The following is a 15561-nucleotide window of genomic DNA, read 5'->3' as shown; positions in this document are numbered from 1 at the left end:
CAATGGCATCCTGGCTTGTATCAGGAATGGTGTGGTGAGTAGGACTAGGGAAGTAATCCTGCCCCTGTACACAGCATTGGTGAGGCCTTACCTCAAGTACTGTGTTCAGTTTTGGGCACCTCACTACAGAAAGGACATTGAGGTGCTGGAGCAGGTCCAAAGAAGGGCAACAAGTCTTGTGAAGGCCTTGGAGAATATGCCCTATGAGGAGAGACTGAAGGAACTGGGACTTTTCAGTCTGGGGAAAAGAAGGCTGAGTGCAGACCTTACTGCTCTCTTCCAATATCTGAAAGGTACTTACAACAAGAGTGCAGTTGGTCTGTTCTCACTGGTGAGAGGTGACAGGATGAAGGGAAATGGCCTTAAGTTGTACCAGGGTAAGCATAGGTTGTATATCAGGAAAAACTTCTTTCCTGAAAGGGTTGTTAAGAATTGAGTCACCATCCCTGAGTATGTTTAAAAACCATTTGGATGTGGCACTCAGGTACATGAATTAGCAGAGGGTTATGAGGGTTGGATGGTTAGATCGCGGTTGGGCTCGATGATCTTTAAAGTCTTTTCCAACCTGAGCAATTCTATGATTCTATGACTCTGTAAGTGATGATTTTCAACTGACATTAAGAATAACATTGATTTCTGCTTTGAAAACTACTAGCTGTTACCTATTGCTGAAAATAATTATTGATTATTGATTTCATTGCTTTCAAAGAATTATATCTGCACCATCCTTAAAGGTATGATCTACAACATTAGCTAACTGCAGAAATTGACTCATGAAGGAATACTTTTTCTTGGAGTGCACTCTCACACTGCTACTGTCCTGATACTGTCTCTTTTTGATTGCCGAGGTTTGCTGCTTCGGAGCTGCCCCAGGCAGAGCTGAGGTGGCTGATCGTGGGGTGCATAGGGGATTCGCTCGGTTTTCCCTCATTCCAGAGATTCCCGAGGCATGGGAGCAGCCTGGCACCTCTCGCGAGAGCGGCTCACATGGCAGGGGCGTTGCCAGGGTAGCGGCTCTCCGTCCCAGCCTCCCTCCCCCCCCCTAATAAGAACGTTGAAGCAGGCAGTGGTGTGCCACACAGACGAGGAGTTTTGGCACTGTGAAGAGGGTGATAAGTGCGGTTGCACCCATCAACGACCTGGAAAAAGAGCGAGGGCAGATCTAGCACTATCAGTAATGGGGCGGCGCTGTTTAGTTACACTTGCTAAGGCTACTCTGATTGTGCTGGTGCTAGTGGGTCTGCTTGATTGCCATGGCTGCGTCCCGGCGGAAGGCTACTGCCAGGAAACATGTGGAGACCCAGACAGAGGTCCCCTGCACACGTAAGAGGAAGGCTGCAGCCAAGAAGAGTGTGGAGACCCAGACTGAGGTCCCAAAACAGCACGCTACCGTTCAGGTTGCTGGCTACAATGAGTGCCAGAGTCTGGCCCTTGAAGTGCCAGGCGATGGAGGCAGCGCCTGTGTAAGGTGCGACCAGGTCAATGACCTTCTCAGTCTGGTGGCCTGCCTGAGGGAAGAGGTGGAGAGGCTGAGGACCATCAAGGACTGTGAAAAGGAAAGTGAATGGTGGTGCCAGGCCCTATTGGCCCCGAAGTCCCGGCGTGCACCTGAGGCTCCTTATGGAGCATGTGGCCTCCAGTTGCTTTGCAAACAGGTGACAGAGAGGAATCGGCAGACAGACTGTGCTCCTGATACAGTGAGCCCTCAGTCTGCTCCTACCCCTCACAATACTTATGAAGAACTAGGGGGTGTGGGACTGGGTCAAAACTCTCTCCCAAGAGGGCAAGGTGATATCCTCTGCTCAGTGGAGGAGCCTCTGCCCTGTTGTTGCCGAGCAAAGCAAAGCTGTTTGAGAGAGGAGGATGGGTGGAAACAGATAACTACTTGGCGTTGTGGGCATCCCCCACCCCCACCCCGACCGTGCTCGGCTCCCCAGGTGCCTCTGCGAAATAGATTTGAGGCCCTGGAACCCGAGGGAGAGGCGTGTGCAGGTGTGAAGGGAGGCCCACCTGTGAGGGTGCCTCGGGGGAAGCAGTCAGCCCCACGCCTCAAGACTTCCTTCATCCAGAAGGATAGAAGGGTGGTTGTCATAGGCGACTCCCTGCTGCAAGGAATCGAAGGCCCTATATGCCAGCCTGACCCTACCCTACCCGCAGAGAGGTGTGCTGCCTCCCTGGGGCATGGGTCAGGGACATTGCTAGGAGACTTCCCAGACTGATCTGCCTTTCTGACTACTATCCACTATTGACTGTACAGGCTGGCAGTGAAGAAGTTGGTGAGAAGAGCCTGAAGGCTATCAAAGATGACTTCAGGGGACTGGGGCGGGTAGTTGAAGGAACAGGTGTGCAGGTGGTTATTACATCTGTACCTTCAGTGGCAGGAAAGGATACTAGGATGAGCCTAAAAACCCATCTCTTGAACAAATGGCTTAGGAGTTGGTGCAAACGCAGGAGTTTTGTTTTTTTTTGATCATGGGGCAATTTACTCGGCACCTGGCATGATGGCTGCAAATGGAAGCAGCCTGTCTCCATGGGGAAAGAGGGTTCTAGCTGAGGAACTGGCGGGACTTATTGACAGGTGTTTAAACTAGGTATGAAGGGGGAAGGGGACAAAATGAGGACCGCTGGGACTGAGGGGGCAGTTTGAGGCTCCAAACAGAACTTGATGGTTGGAGACAGTGGAGTTCAAAGGCTTGAAGAGGGATGGGGGGATGCTGCTTCTCTTAAGTGTCTGTATACTAATGCGCGTAGCATGGGGAATAAACAGGAAGAGCTGGAGTTCTGCGTGCGGTCGCGAGGTCATGATCTCATTGCGATCACGGAGATGTAGTGGGACAGCTAGCATGACTGGAATGTTGTCATGGAGGGCTACGTGCTTTTTAGGAAAGATCGGCTGGCTAGGCGGGGTGGTGGAGTTGCTCTTTATGTGAGAGAGCAGCTAGAATGTATTGAACTTCACTTGGGGAAGAGTGATGTAGCAGTGGAGAGCTTATGGGTGAGAATCAAGGGGCAGGCTGGTAAGGGTGACACTGTTGTGGATGTGTACTACAGGCCCGCTGATCAGGATGAGGAGGCTGATGAGGCCTTCCATAAGCAACTGGATGTAGCGTCACGTTCCCAGGCACTGGTGCTTATGGGGGACTTCAATTATCCAGATATTTGCTGGATGACCAACATGGCCAGGCACGCACAGTCCAGACGGTTCTTGCAGTGCATTGAAGACAACTTTCTGATGCAGGTGGTGGTGGAGGAACCGACGCGGGGAGGGGTGTTACTGGACCTTATTCTCACCAACAGGGATGGACTTGTTAAGGAAGTAAAGGTTGGGGGCAGTTTGGGTTGTAGTGGTCATGAGATGATGGAGTTCAAGATCCTGAGTGGAAGAAGCAAAGCAAACAGTAGGATTGCTACCCTGGACTTTAGGAGAGCCAACTTCGATCTCTTCCGGGACCTACTTGGAGCTATCCCGTGGGCTCGGGTGTTAGAAGGTAAGGGGGCCTCTGAGAGCTGGTCAGCATTTAAACAGCTCTTCTTCCAAGCTCAGGATCGGTGCGTCCCTGTGAGCAAGAAATCGGGAAAAGGTGGCAGGAGACCTGTGTGGATGAGCAAGGAGCTCATGCGCAAGCTCAAAGGAAAGAAGAAGGTCCATGAAATGTGGAAAAAGGGTCTGACCACTTGGGAAGAATATAGGAATGTAGTCAGGGCCTGCAGGGATGCAACGAGGAAGGCTAAAGCCCGCCTGGAATTGAATCTGGCTAAAGTGATAAAGGATAATAACAAAGGCTTCTTCAAGTATGTTAACGGCAAAAGGAAAACTAGAGAGAATGTGGGCCCCTTACTAAGTGAGGGGGAGGTTCTGGTAATGGGGGATGCTGAGAAGGCAGAGATACTGAATGCCTTCTTTATTTCCATCTTCAGTGAAAAGGCTCTCCCTCAGGTTTCCCACACCTTGGAGGTTAGTGAGAGGGTCTGGGGAATAGGAGACTTCCCCTTAGTCAGGAAAGAGGATGTGCGTGAGCACCTAGGCAGTACTAAGGTCCACAAGTCCATGGGACCTGATGGGGTGCATCCACGTGCACTGAGGGAGCTGGCGGAGATCATTGCCGAACCGCTCTCCATCATTTTTGAGAGGTCTTGGATAACAGGGGAGGTCCCTGAAGACTGGAGGATAGCCAGTGTCACTCTGGTCTTCAAAAAGGGCAAGAAGGAAGATCCGGGTAATTATAGGCCTGTCAGCCTCACCTCTGTCCCTGGAAAGGTGATGGAACAGCTTGTGCTGGATACTATCTCCAGACAACTGGGAGAAAAGGAGGTTATCAGGAGTAGTCAGTATGGGTTCACCAAGGGGAGGTCGTGCTCGACCAACTTGGTGGCCTTCTATGATGCTGTCACATGCTGGGTGGATGGGGGAAGAGCAGTAGATGTAGTCTACCTTGATTTTAGAAAGGCATTTGATACTGTCTCCCACGACATCCTTATAACAAAGCTGAGGAAGTGTGGGATAGATGAGTGGACAGTGAAGTGGGTTGAGAACTGGCTTATTGGCAGAGCGCAGAGGGTCGTCGTTGGTGGTGCAGAGTCTGGCTGGAGACCTGTAACCAGTGGTGTTCCTCAGGGGTCAGTGCGGGGTCTGGTCTTGTTCAACATATTCACCAATAATGACCTTGATGAGGGGATAGTGGCCACCCTCACCAAGTTTACTGCTGATACGAAGTTGGGAGGATTGGCTGACATGCCTAAAGGCTGTGTTGCCATTCAGCGAGACCTGGATAGGCTGGAGAGCTGGGCAGTAAGAAATCAGAGAGGTTTAACAAAAGCAAGTGTAGAGTCTTACATGTGGGGAGGAATAATTGCATGCACTGGTACAGGTTGAGGGATGAGCTGCTGGAGAGGAGCTCTGCAGAGAGGGACCTGGGTGTCCTGGTGGATAACAGGTTGGCCGTGAGCCAGAGCCAGCAGTGTGCCTTTGTGGCCAGAAAGGCCAGTGGCATCCTGGGGTGCATTAAAAAGAGCGTGGCCAGCAGGTCGAGGAAGGTGATCCTACCCCTCTACTCTGCCCTGGTAAGGCCCCATCTGGAGTACTGTGTCCAGTTCTGGGCTCCCCAGTACAAAAAAGACAGGGATCTCTTGGAAGGAGTCCAGCAGAGGGCCACAAAGATGGTGAAGGGCCTGGAGCATCTCCCCTGTGAAGAAAGGCTAAGTGAACTGGGTCTGTTTAGCCTTGAGAAAAGATGACTGAGAGGGGACCTGATCCAGGTTTATAAATATCTAGGTGTGGCGGCCATAGTGGTGAGGCCAGTCTCTTTTCAGTGGTACGTGGAGACAGGATGAGGGGAAACGGACATAAGCTGCAGCACGGAAGTTTCACACGAATGTGCGTAAGAACTTCTTCACGGTGAGGGTGATGGACCTGGTGTAGGGAACCTGCTTTGGCAGGGGGGTTGGTCTCAATGATCTCTAGAGGTCCCTTCCAACCCCTACAATTCTGTGATAAGCTAGCCATTCTAAAACTAGCTTAGGTACCTTTATACTAATTCACAGAAATCATTCCTGATACAGAAGATTTGGCACAGTATACCCTCAGCATGTTTGTTGATGATACAAAACTGGGGAAATGGATGACACACCAGACGTTGATGTTGCCATCCAGAGAGATAGTAACCAGCTGGAAACATGGCCTGATAGGATTCTCATGAAGTTCATGAAGAGCCGAGTCCTGCACTTGGAAAGCAACAACCTCAGATACTAGCACCTTCTGTAAGCAATCCAGCTGGAAAGCAGCCTGGCAGGAGAGCCCCTGGCAGCCCTTGTGAACACTAAGTTGAAGATGTGCTAGCAGTGTGCACTTACCACAAAGAAGGCGATATACTCTTAAAATGGTCTGGCCACAACTGGAGTACGCTGTTCACTTTTGGTCCCCTAACTATAAGAAGGATATTGAGTTGCTCCACAATGTGCAGAGATGGTCAGCAGAGCTGGTGAAGTGACTAGAAAACAAGACTTCAAGCCTGCATAAACTTTTTTTTTTTAATTTTGTGATAAAACACCAATTTCTTTGATGCTCTCATTGGGACAAAATAGAGCCTGCCACATTGTAAACTCCACAACATCATTTAAAAATACAGTGCTACTGGATTTTTGCTGCTGTTGTCACTTATGAGCAAAATAAATTACTAGAGAGTAAAACAACAGTGTTCATTATATACAGCAAGGGTTGAATAGCACTGTAATCATCACATGCATACTCCTAGATGAAAATAGAGGATGGTCTAAGGGAAATAAATATCTAAGAATGTACTCAAAATAAGATTTCAAAAAAAGTGGTCACAAATTTGCAACTCCGTTTAGAGACAAAATGCACTAATAGACTTTTTAAAGTACTTAGCTCCCATTCATTTTCTTTAAAATTACTACACAGATGGGTGTTAAGTACTTTGGCAAGTCTTGGTAGATTAAGTAGATTGACAGTGAATCTTTGCTGGAAGCTGTGCCTGTTTTTCATTGCCGAGATCCATGCAAGCTATTCTAATGCAGTCTATTTGTACAATAAAATGAAAAAAAAACAAAAAACAAACAAAAAAAAACCCTGTAAATCTGAGTCTAAACTGGAAAATGGTATGAGGTACACCACCGTTATTTGGTCCATTGCTCTTGCACTTACTTGTACAGCTTTCATTGCACATATTAGTATTTTCAAATGTAAATCATAATTTCCTAACATCCAAATTAGTTAAAATTTATCCAAAGAAGATATAAAAATGATTCCAAAGAGGATGACTAAACATACACGCACAAAAAGAACAAACAGGACCCCTTGGGATTATGTACTCTTAAAAAAAAAATGTTACTTCTACTACAAGATATCAAGATCTATATATAAAACATTGATAAATTAGGACATGCCATCCCTGTACTGGGTGTTATAAACTAATTGACAATTGCTCCTACAGTGCTAAGCTAATAGAGGAATATGGAGATTATCCATACAGCTTGTCTGAAACCTCCTCTTTTATGGACTGAGAAGTTACTCATTTTTAAATATAATTAAATTATCTTTACTTAAGTTACATAAAAACGATTTAAAATTATTCTCAATCTTTCTCACATTCTCAAGTTTATATTTTCCTGATACAATTCAGCATTCAAATCCCTATCTCATATAAAGGGTAAATTAATTATTCACTCACAGAAAAAAAATTAAAAAATAATTAAAAAAAATCAAGTATTTAGCACCATTTGAGATGCTACATGGTGTCTAGGAATCCACATATGACCATTAAATATAGCACTGAATTTATGAAGGAGCCCTTCCAGAAAATCTGCAGGGAACTGGGCAGCATGATAACAGCATATCTCAAATTTACACATAAGTTTATTTTTGTTTTTGAACTGCACTTGGTCTTGATTGCTTAAAGTGGGAGGTTAGGAAACTAGCTGATGTAGAGAAATCTACTGGTATAATTGAATATAAAACCAAATAACACTTTAAATCCTTCCAGAAGTTATAATCTCCTGACATCAATTTTATTTAAAAATGATTGAAAGAATTCACAGAATTTTGTAGAGAACAACAGAATATACACTACTACCAAGCATTCAAAACAGACTAGTAGGTGAGAACCACTCTAACAAAAATATGTACAAAAAACCCCCGCTGCTAGTCTGATGTGAATGTGTGTCAGCTGAACTCTGGCAATGCTAGGGATATTTAAGGAAATGAAAAAAGGCGAAATGATTGATACACAGTGATACCCTCCATTTCTGTTAAGTAAAGACTCCTGCAATTTCTTTATCAAGCCCAGAAGAGTTGAAAAGTTTTGAACTAGATGAACCTCAGCATATTGACGGTTAACTGTTAACTGTGCTTTTTATCAGGAGACAGAAATACTTTTTTGTCACGTGACAAATGAGCTGCTCAAGGAATTCACAAGTTTGCATCTCAGTGTCAAAGTCAAGCTAGGATTTACAAGGCTTATGCTTGAGTGTAATATGCAAATTAACATACACTTAAAATCATATATCATCAGATGCCATATAAGCATCTGAGATAATTTAAACATTTAGCATTTTCTACAGGTTCCCATAAAGTATCTCTAGAAATAAGGACAGAATCACAGATATACAGAAGGTGGATCAGTTCACCTTCTCCCCAGCAACTTTACAGGATATTTAAGTAGGATAGGATTAGGTTAGGATTTTTTTTTTGTCCCTGGGCAAGAAATCTAATTAAGATGCCCACATTAGATCTGGGCAGTTCTCGCCAGAGCGGCTGACGCGGCAGGGGCGTTGCCAGGGCAACGGCGGGAGAATTAAACGGGCGGAAACCCGGAAGAAGCCCTTGATCGCCGAGGTTCGCTGCTTCAGAGCTGTCCCAGCCAGAATCGCAGCGACTGTCCGCGAGATACAGGGGGTTTCGGTCGGTTCTGTCATTCAGGGATACGCGAGACAACAAAGCAGCCGGACAGCACTCGGCCGGGCAGTTCTCGCAAGAGCGACCGACAACATGAAGTGGGCGTTGCCAGGGCAACAGCTCTGCGTCCACCCCCTCGCCTAGAAAAAGCCTCAGGGACGGAAAGGAGGAGTCGGGATGTGAAGATCAGGTAGGCTATTTTAACGAGGAGCAACTGTAAGCCAGCCATACACGGGACTACACAGCAAGGAAGGTTGTTATCGCTGTCAAGAGAGTGATAAGTGCGGGAGCACCTATTAACAGGACAAGAGCGGTGCCAGCACTACTGGCAGCAGGGTGGGGCTGATCAGTCACACCCCGTTAAGGCTATCTAGTAGTGTTAGTGGGCCTGCTGGTTTGCAATGGCTGCACCCTGGCAGAAGGCTACTGCCACAAAAATTGTGGAGACCCAGACAGAAGTCCCATGCTCACGCAGAAACAAGACTGCAGCCAAAAAGAACAAGGAAACCCAGACTGAGGTCCTGTGCATGCTTGAAAGGATAGCTGATGCTAAGACAAGTGTGGAGACTCAGACTGAAGCCCCAACACAAGATGCTAGTGCACAGGTCACTGGCTGTCATGAGTGCCAGAGCCTGGCCTTTGCAGTCCTGGGCGATGGAGGCAGCACTTGTATAAGATGTGACCAGCCAAATGACTTACTCAGCCTTGTGGTTGACCTGAGGGAGGAGGTGGAAAGGCTGAGGACCATAAAAGAGTGTGAGAGGGAGACTGATTAGTGGTGCCAGTCCCTGTCGACCCTGAGATCTTGGTAGCCAGCTGAGGCTCCACATGGAGCACTTCACCCCCTGCTGCCTTGCAAACAGGTGGGAGAGGAGAACCAGCTGGCACAGAGTGCTGTAGTGAGCCTGCTGTCCTCTCCTCCCCCTAGCAACAATTTGAGATATGAAGAGGAGTGGAAATGGATACCGAATGGCTTGGCGAAGTGGGCATCCCCCATCCTGACCATCCTCAGCTCCCCACATGCCTCTACACAATAGGGTTGAGGCCCTGGAACTCGAGGGAGAGGTGAGTAAGTGTGTGGAGGGAGATGCACCCTTGAGGTTGCCTCGGCTGAAGCAGCTGACCCCATGCCACAACAGAAGGGTGGTTGTTGTAGGTGACTTCCTGCTGAGAGGAACAGAAGACCCTATATATAGGCCTGAACCTACCTGTAGGGAAGTGTCCTGCTTCCCTGGGGCATGGGTCAGGGACATTTCTAGGAAACTTCCTTGACTGATTTGCCCTTCTGATTATTACTCCTTATTGATAGTTCAGGCTGGCAGTGACGAAGTCGCTGAGAAAAGCCTCAGGACTATCAAGAAAAACTTCAGGGGACTGGGGCGGGTAGTTGATGGAATAGGCGTACAGGTGGTATTTTCTTCTATACCTTCAGTGGAAGGGCAGGATACTGAGAGGATCCAAAAAACCCACCACATAAATGAATGGCTTAGAGGTTGGTGCAAACACAGGAACTTTGTGGGTTTTTTTTTTGACCATGGGGCAATTTACTTGGCACCTGGCATGATGGCTGCAGATGAAAGTAACCTGTCTCTGAGGGGTAAGAGTATCTTAACTGAGGAACAGGCGGGACTCATTGAAAAGTCTTTAGACTAAGTATGAAGGGGCAGGGGACAAAACGAGAGCCGCTAGGGTTGAGAGGGTCGTTCAAGGGCTTGTACCAAACTTGATGGGCGAAGACAGTGGAGTACAAAGGGATGGACTGGGGCAAGGGAATGCTGGGAATGCTGCTGATCTATGGGGTCCTAGATCCTCTATAAAGGCGGTGAGACGGAAAGCCCAGCTGAAGTGCCTTTATACCAATGCACACAGCCTGGGAAATAAACAGGACCAATTGGAAACCGTGATGCTCTTGGAAAGCTATGACCTTGTTGCTATCACGGAAGCATGGTGGGATGACTCCCATAATTGGAATACCACCACTGAGGGATACTGGCTCTTTAGAAGGGGCAGGCGAGGTAGGAAGGATGAGGGAGTTGCCCTCTATGTCAAAGAGTGGATAGACTGTGAGGAGCTCCCTCTGAGAAACAGTCAGGAAGAGGTTGAGAGCCTGTGGGTTAGAATTAGGGATGAACTTAACAAAGGCCAGCTGGTGATAGGCGTATACTACAGGCCACCTGATCAAGGGGAGACAGTTGATGAGGCTTTCTTGCTTCAGATGTGGGAGGCTTCGTGCTCCCAGGCTCTCATCCTGGTGGGGGACTTCAACCATCCAGATATCTGTTGGAAAGACCACACAGCGAGTTGCAAGAGGTCCAGGAGGCTCCTGGAATGTATTGATGATAACTTTCTAGTCCAGGTATTGGACAGACCAAAAGAAGTGAAGCGCTATTGGACCTGCTGCTCACCAATGTGGAGGTAATCATTAAAGGCATTAAGATTGGATGCAGCCTGGGCTGCAGTGATCAAGCCCAGGGATGTGGGCCTGGCAAAGAGTGGCATCAGGACCCTGAACTTTGGAAGAGTTAACTTTAAGCAGTTCAATGGACTGCTGGCCAAGATCCCGTGGGATGCTGTCTTTAAAACCAAGATGTTGAGTAGAGCTGGCTACTCTTTAAGGATGTCTTCCTGAGAGCACAAGAGCTCTCCGTCCCTGAGTAAGAAAGCGGGCAGAGGAGGTAGGAAACCAGCATGGCTCAGAAAGTACCTGCTGGGAATGCTTAGGGCAAAGAAAATGCGTACAAGCTCTGGAAACAAGGGCATGTCTCCTGGGAAGAATACAGAAATGCCATCTGGACTTGCAGACGTGGGATCAGGAAAGCCAAGGTGCAGGCAGAATTGAACTTGGCGAGGGATGTGAAAAACAATAAGAAGACATTGTACAGGTATATTGGCCAGAAGAGACAGGCCAAAGCGAGTGTGCCTCCTTTGGTAAATGTAAAAGAGAACTGGCTTCAACAGACGAAGAGAAGGCTGAGGTACTGAATGAGTTCTTTGCCTCAGTCTTCACTGGCAGCCAGGATTCTCGTACTTTCACATCCCTGAGCCCAGAATCCCTAAACATCTAGGTGGGGGGTGGGGTGGTAAATCTCCCCTCTCCCCCCACTGTAAGGGCAGAGCAAGTCTGTGACTTCCTCATGAGACTGAATGTGTACTAGTCTGTAGGGCCAGATGGCACGCATCCCAGGGTTCTGTAGGAGCTGGCTGAGGTGATTGCCAAGCCGCTCTCCATCATATTTGAAAAGTCGTGGCTGTCAGGTGAGGACTAGATGACTGGAGGAAGGGTCACATCCCTCCCATTTACAAGAGAGGGAGCAAGGAGGATCCAGGGAACTACTGGCCAGTGAGTCTCATCTCTGTGCCTGGGAAAATCATGGAACAGATCCTCCTGGGCGACATGCTTGATCACATGTGGAATGAGCGTGTGATCTGAGACAGCCAGTACAGCTTCACCAGGGGAAGGTCATGCTTAACCAATCTGGTGGCCTTCTATGATGGAGTGACAGCATTGGTGGACAAGGGAAATGCGACCAATGTCATTTACCTGGACTTGAGCAAGGCCTTTGACATGGTCCCCCACCGCATTCTTACCTCCAAATTGGAGGGATGTGGATTTGATGGGCGGACCACCTGAGGGATCAGGAATTGGTTGAAAGGCGGCAGACAGAGGGTGGTCATCAGAGGTTCTATGTCCAGGTGGAGGCCGGTAATGAGCGGCATCCCTCAGGGGTCTGTTTTGGGACCGTGCTGTTTAAGATCTTTATCAATGACATCCATAATGGAATTGAGTGCACCCTCAGCATGTTTGTTGACGACACCAAGCTGAGTGGTGTGGTTGACAAGGTGGAAGGAAGGGATGCCATTCAGAGGGACCTCGACAGGCCTGAAAGGTGGGCCTTTTCCAGCCATTTTCCAGCATGCCACATTGAGTCTGGTTGTGCTGTTATTGGCCCCTGAGCCAGTATAGGCCAGGTTCGCTGAGAAGAGCCACGCTCATTGGTATCTGATGCAACATCTGAATTATTGTCATACCCTATTACTCAAGTCTGACCACTCTGCCAATGCAATTACAGAAGCTTTAGAGTGAAATGAGCTACCGTAAAAACACAGTCTACAAATGTAAGCCTTCATTTTAGGAGGATCTTAGGGCAGTCTTTTCAATCTGTTAGTAATCTTTGCAGTCTATGACTGCATCTTCTTTTAGAGAAATTAGAAGTAAGGAACACAAATCTGTTTTCTCAAAGGTCTAATGATTAGTTTTTAATTTTGACCCTACTTCCCTCCAGAGAGCTTTTCAGTTAATTTTCATTGCAATTAATCTGACAGAATGTTTTGTTTGATTTATACATAAGTATAAACCACTGTGGGGGAAAATTAACCTTGCGGTAATAAAATTCCACTTTGTTCTCAATAATTTCTGTTAAAACTTAACTTCGATCTGGAAATATTTTTTTAAAGCACTTTTTTAGTGTAACTGCAAAGACTTACATGATGCAATACTCAATGATACACAAGCATAAGGTCTAGTTTTTAGATATAATAGGAAAAAAAAAACCCTTGAAAAATTATATAATTCAAAAATTACTTTTTAAAACAGTTTTGAGGCTGTTTTTTCATATACTCTTATCACTGGTCACTCGCCTTCTGGTTATTCAGAAAAAAACATGATCTCCAAAAATTTGACTTGAATCTGAACAAAGAGATTTTATGAAGAGTTTTCTCAAAGATTCATAATGAAATTCAGTTTGAGGTTAATACAGCTGTATTAGAAATTTATAGGTGCATGTCATTGACGTGTGATGCCAACACATTTATATTTGCAATGCATCCATGATAAGCAGAGGAAATCTAGGATTTAATTAAATTTCTAAACGTAAGATATAGTTACACTTCAGATTATTTAATGTATCCAGGATATTCCCATGAGGACAGCATAAAACCAAGTGAACGTAGTTCGACTGCATAAACAAGGGACACTAATGCTATTAGACATGTCTCATGGTATCCTCACATTTTTGAGCCATAGAGACACTAAAGGAAAACTAAAAGCAGATTTGAAAATATCCAGTCAACTGTACAGGGGTTTGTCTCTATGGAAAAACACTCAGCTTGGTAATTCAGGGACAACTTGTTTATGTGCAATTAGCAGCACAGAGGTAAGCAAAGTATGTGATGTCTAGATAACCTAAGAGCTTCTAAACATAGAATTATTTTGATATCTTGCTGATGCTTCTACTGATATTTTACCTACCAAATTTTATGTTGAAAAATGTAAAACAGAACAAAGAAAAACTCATAAACCCTCTCTGAAACACTGCCTGTAAATCTTAGCATCATGAGTTACAATAGTTCTTGTTTTAATCATCTCCTTCCCAGCATTCTTTTCTGCTCAGTCATCTCCTTCCTAGCATTCTTTACTGTTCTTTCCCTGATATCTCTCAGAGTGTGTATGTATTTATTTATTTACACTGAACAGTACTTAGTTACGTTATGAAGGGCCACTCCAATTTTACATTCATCTTTCTTTCCATATTCTTCAAACGTTAACTGAAACAGAATAAATACGTGGGCATGTCAGAGAATCATAAGCTATCCCTAAGCTTTCCATTGATGGGTATCAAATACCACGACAGCTGTAGAGAAAACATTAAGAAGCATCAGTGGAATTGCATGAGAACCTGGAGGCTATCACTGCACTGTATTTAAACATTCTCTCTTAATTCTACACTCATCTGAGCAAGTGAGATGCATCCTATGTCTACAGAGAGTCCAGAAAGATATGGTTGATTAAAACATCTAACCAAACATATTCCCTATTAATAGAAATATAATTATATGAAGGAAAATCCATTTTAGTATATCTGAGGAAATATATCCCACACTTCTAATTCTGTTTTTCAGGTTGGTTATTACATGCTGTGTTGCCAACATCCACAGAAAGGGCATCAAAAATTTAGTACTGATTGTTCTATGGGGGTCCATTTATTTACTCAGTGCAATTAGAAGATCTCAGAATCCATATACTTCTTTGTCTATGAACTTCAAAAGCTTCTGATATATCTCTGCAGAACCTCTTTACAGCTTATAGCTTTTTTTTTTTTTTTTTTTTTTTTTAGTAAATATATGGAGAAAGGCTCAGAACAGCCCCATTGCTCAGCATTGGCATGCTGCAAACTAAGATTAGCCAGTGAAAGTTTGTTGTTGTTGTTCTTTTTTGTTTGTTTGTTTTTTGTTTTTTTTTTTTAATTCCTAGTGTAGGTTTCCAAGAACGGCTGTGATGGGACTCTGGTCAGTAGCCAAACACATACACTTCTTCTCATTACTCTCATGGGACAGAGATAAAATAGAAGGAAGGTGAGAAGGCTCATTATATTGATATGACAGTCTCATAGGAAAAACAAAAGCTATGTGTGTTAGTTAAGCAGAAAGAGGAATTCACAGCTTCTCATCAGCAAGCAGATGTCTAGATGCTTCCTAGAAAGCAGGACCACAGCGTGCATAACAGCTAGATAGGAAAACACCAGAGATGACCCTCTCTTTTTCATCCTTTTTAAAATCTTTTTATCTTGCTGCAGTTTTCACGATAACAGTTACTATATTCTTATTAAAATAAAATTACCTGAGGTGGAAGCAGTGGTAATCTTACATATGCAAGCAGCATACTTAGGTCACTGCATCGCCTCTGCATATCATACTTCACCCACATCATCAAGGCATGGAAAATGGTCTCTTCATCAGGAACATTCACATCATCGCTAGCAAGAAGTTTATGGAGTTCTTCAGCTGGTAGAAGTAAAAATTCTTGATTTCTTATAACTTCCATTATATTCTCCTGAGAAGAGGAAAGCATTGTAGATTTAATAACACTGGAACAAAATAAAAGCAGTTGTTAAAGTTAATATATACATAGGATTAGTTAATATCCATCTTGCTTACAGATGATAAGAAAAAAAAAACACAGATTATTAAAAGCTATATGTGTAATTCATATATCAACATATTAAAATGAAAGGAAGTTTATATGGTAAAATTGTAATAAAAATGTTAGAATTTAGTTAGAAAGGCTAGAGCATATCTATATATTTAAAAGAAGGTGCTTTCTGTTGGTCCTTTACAGGTAGATCCCAAAAATGCTCACACAGGAACAGAAAAAG

The 15561-nt window shown here is 45.1% G+C and overlaps 1 protein-coding gene and 1 long non-coding RNA gene across 8 annotated transcripts in view; one reads left to right on the top strand and one right to left on the bottom strand.

Moving 5' to 3' along the window:
- KLHL1 (kelch like family member 1) overlaps positions 1–15561 on the bottom strand; it is a 275645-nt gene that overhangs the window by 77473 nt on the left and 182611 nt on the right. For all 5 annotated transcript variants that reach the window (XR_014880961.1, XM_085215759.1, XM_085215758.1 and 2 more), the window contains exon 5: positions 15027–15239. Coding sequence is in view for 4 of the 5 variants with exons in the window: in XM_085215759.1 (XP_085071885.1) it covers positions 15027–15239 (213 nt within the window). In the remaining variant the exon portion in view is untranslated. The remainder of the gene's footprint in view (positions 1–15026; positions 15240–15561) is intronic.
- LOC146545736 (uncharacterized) overlaps positions 8278–15561 on the top strand; it is a 36440-nt gene continuing 29156 nt past the window's right edge. For 2 of the 3 annotated variants that reach the window (XR_014880965.1, XR_014880964.1), the window contains exons 1-2: positions 8279–8600; positions 9339–9475. This is a non-coding gene — a long non-coding RNA (uncharacterized LOC146545736). Of the gene's footprint in view, positions 8601–9338; positions 9476–10625; positions 10826–15561 lie in introns of all 3 variants that reach the window. The other variant, XR_014880966.1, reaches the window with a different exon arrangement.

The sequence above is a fragment of the Meleagris gallopavo genome, chromosome 1, assembly GCF_905368555.1.
Source record: "Meleagris gallopavo chromosome 1, MGAL_WU_HG_1.1, whole genome shotgun sequence".
Lineage (NCBI taxonomy): Eukaryota > Metazoa > Chordata > Aves > Galliformes > Phasianidae > Meleagris > Meleagris gallopavo.
Note: the sequence above shows the minus strand (reverse complement) of the source record. Positions and strands in the feature narration are given on the sequence as shown.